General features: G+C 45.8%; 1 protein-coding gene across 1 annotated transcript in view; it reads right to left on the minus strand.

Annotated features, from left to right (window-relative positions):
• Window positions 1–2,856, minus strand: part of zgc:158376 (uncharacterized protein LOC100101643 homolog) — a 13,126-nt gene that overhangs the window by 6,386 nt on the left and 3,884 nt on the right. Inside the window, exons 3-6 of the mRNA XM_037688643.1 lie at window positions 2,352–2,495; window positions 1,758–1,844; window positions 1,497–1,682; window positions 1,321–1,353 (exon numbers count right to left, since the gene is read on the minus strand). Of these exons, the coding sequence (XP_037544571.1) occupies window positions 1,321–1,353; window positions 1,497–1,682; window positions 1,758–1,844; window positions 2,352–2,495 (450 nt within the window). The remainder of the gene's footprint in view (window positions 1–1,320; window positions 1,354–1,496; window positions 1,683–1,757; window positions 1,845–2,351; window positions 2,496–2,856) is intronic.

The following is a 2,856-nucleotide window of genomic DNA, read 5'->3' on the forward strand; positions in this document are numbered from 1 at the left end:
CTCATTACTGCTTTATACCTGCCTCATTACTGCTTCGTACCTGCTTTATACCTGCTTTGTACCCGCCTCATTACTGCTTTATACCTGCCTCATTACTGCTTTATGACTGAATCAATACTGCTTATATTACTGCATTATTACCGTTTTATTGAACATCACTACTTTATGACAACATCGTTTTATTACTGTAGAAAAATGGTTATTTAAATAATTTTTATTAAAAGTGATTAGTTTTTTAAATTTATTTACCCTTTATACAGGTAGTCTCATTGAGCCAAGATAACTAATTTTTCAAGAGAGACCTGTTTAGGGAGCAGATGGGGGTTAAGGGCCTTGCTCATGGGCTGAGTGGGGCGAATGAGGGTGGAGGCAGGTGTGGGTGCTTCACCTACCCCACCCACATTTTTGATGTTGTCAGTACTGGGGCTTGAACCAGCGATCTTCCGATCACAGGCCCACCTTCTCTAACCTCTGCGCCACAACTCCCCAATTTATATTGTTATTATAGTAATTTACAATTACTCAGAACTGTAATAATTTGGGAGCAGCACGGTGGCGCAACTGGTAGAGCTGCTGCCTCTCAGCAAGCAGGTCCTTGGTTCAAACCCCGGTCCAGGGGCCTTTCCTGGTGGAGTTTGCATGTTCTCTCCGTGCATGCGTGGGTTTTCTCCGGGTACTCCGGTTTCCTCCCACAGACCAAAAACCTGCATGTTAGGCTGATTGGTAACTCTAAATTGTCCCTAGGTGTGAGTGAGAGAGTGAAAAATGTTTGTCTTGTTTGACTCTATGTGGCCCTGTGATGGACTGGAGACCCATCCAGGGTGTACCCCACAACCCGCCCCTCGCACAGTGATTGCTGGACATGGGCACCGGCAAACCCCGTGACCCAAAATTGAATAAGCGGGTAAAGATAATGGATGGATGGATGTAATAATTTCTACTTTAGAGCAGTAACACAGAAATATTATAAAATTACTTTAATATTATTGCAACATTACCTGGAAGATACTAGTAACAGTTTTTACTTTCATGACTATTAAAATACTACATTATTATATAAGTACTAACAATATAACTGCTGTAATAAATGTGTTGTGACGCTGCAGTACAGACAGAGCGCAAACAGAAGTTGAAAGCTCCAGTAATAAATGTTTTGTTGTACATTGAAGTGTTTCTGAAGGTGCCGACTCATGTTTGTCTCCATGGATCAGGGATTATTAATCGATCGGTGGACCGGTCCCCTCAGGACAGGAGGAACTCTGAACCACCGAGCATCAGAGCCACAGAGTTTAGAGAAATGATGAGGAAATGTGTTTGTACCTTTTTGAGGCGTTTCTCGTGCGGACTTTTAATCTGAGGAACAAAACGATGAAGAACAGTTAAACATGTTGAAACACAGGGGAGTGGCCTGCAGACAAGAGAACTAACAGAACCGGACTGAGCCCAGCAGAACCACACAGAGCTGATGTCCCTACCGGACCGGTCCAGAAGCTCACCTTCTTTTTGGCCCCGCTGTCCGGAGGTTGCTCCTTCTCCTTCTTCTTCTTGTGGCCCCCCTCCCCTCTCCCTGCCTCCTCCAGGGAGGGAGGGGCTTTCTTCTTAGGGGGCGGGTCTTCTATGAGCTTCCAACGGCCCTCTTCCCCGTTATCCAGCTTCCGTTTCCCCAACCCGTCTGTCTGGTCCTGGACACAAACATGGAACAGGTTTCAGTGCCTCAGACTGGATTAATGTGGACCTCTGATGGTTCTGAGCCTCACCTTACTGGTCTTTCCCTCCTTGTGGCACTTTGGACACTCCCAGCAGTTTGGGATCTCGTCATTGATGATTCCTTCAGCTTTGCCCATCTGAAAAAGAAACACCAGCATCTTAACCACCAAACTGCAGCATGAAAACTTTAATGTTTCCATCGATGTGTCAAGTAAAAAAAACACCTGAGGCTGACCTGACGACAACTGAGACTGACCTGAGAACAGCTGAGACTGACCTGAGACCAGCTGAGACTGACCTGAGACCAGCTGGGACTGACCTGAGAACAGCTGGGACTGACCTGAGAACAGCTGAGACTGACCTGAGAACAGCTGAGACTGTCTTGAGAACAGCTGGGACTGACCTAAGACCAGCTGAGAACAGCTGAGACTGACCTGAGACCAGCTGAGACTGATCTGAGAACAGCTGGGATTGACATTAGACCAGCTGACACTGACCTGAGACCAGCTGAGACTGACCTGAGACCAGCTGAGACTGACCTGAGACCAGCCGAGACTGACCTGAGACCAGCCGGGACTGACCTGAGAACAGCTGGGACTGACCTGAGACCAGCAGAGATTAACCTGGGACCCTCTGAGACTGACCTTCAGGCAGCTGGGGTGGATGATCTCATTACAGATGGTACACTCCATCAGAGACAGACTGAACTTCTCCTCCTCAGAGTCCACTGTGTCCTCCTTCCCCGCCTCTCCACACGCAAAGCACACTGCTGTGTGAGGCAACACGGGCTGTGGAGACAGGTGAACACAGGAAGATCAGAGACACACATGTGAGTTCAAATAAAAAAAGGTCAAAATCAAGGTTTTTATTGTCATTCGCATATCATGTGGTACATGAGGTGGATTGAAATTGTGTACACAGGGTCCCAGTTACATCCAACAAAAGTATAAAATGTAAAGAAAAACAGTAATAAGATCTAAGATATGAACCAAGAAATACGCTAAACACTAGTAGTACACAAACAAACAATACGCTGAACAGCAGCAGCACGAACATGGGTCTGAAAAAAACAACAACACTAAAATAAATATATTGCAGCACCAAATAATAAACGAGTAAATTAAATATGGGACTCAAGAAAAAAAAAAA

Source organism: Nematolebias whitei, chromosome 15 (assembly GCF_014905685.2).
Source record: "Nematolebias whitei isolate Nwh7 chromosome 15, NemWhi1, whole genome shotgun sequence".
Lineage (NCBI taxonomy): Eukaryota > Metazoa > Chordata > Actinopteri > Cyprinodontiformes > Rivulidae > Nematolebias > Nematolebias whitei.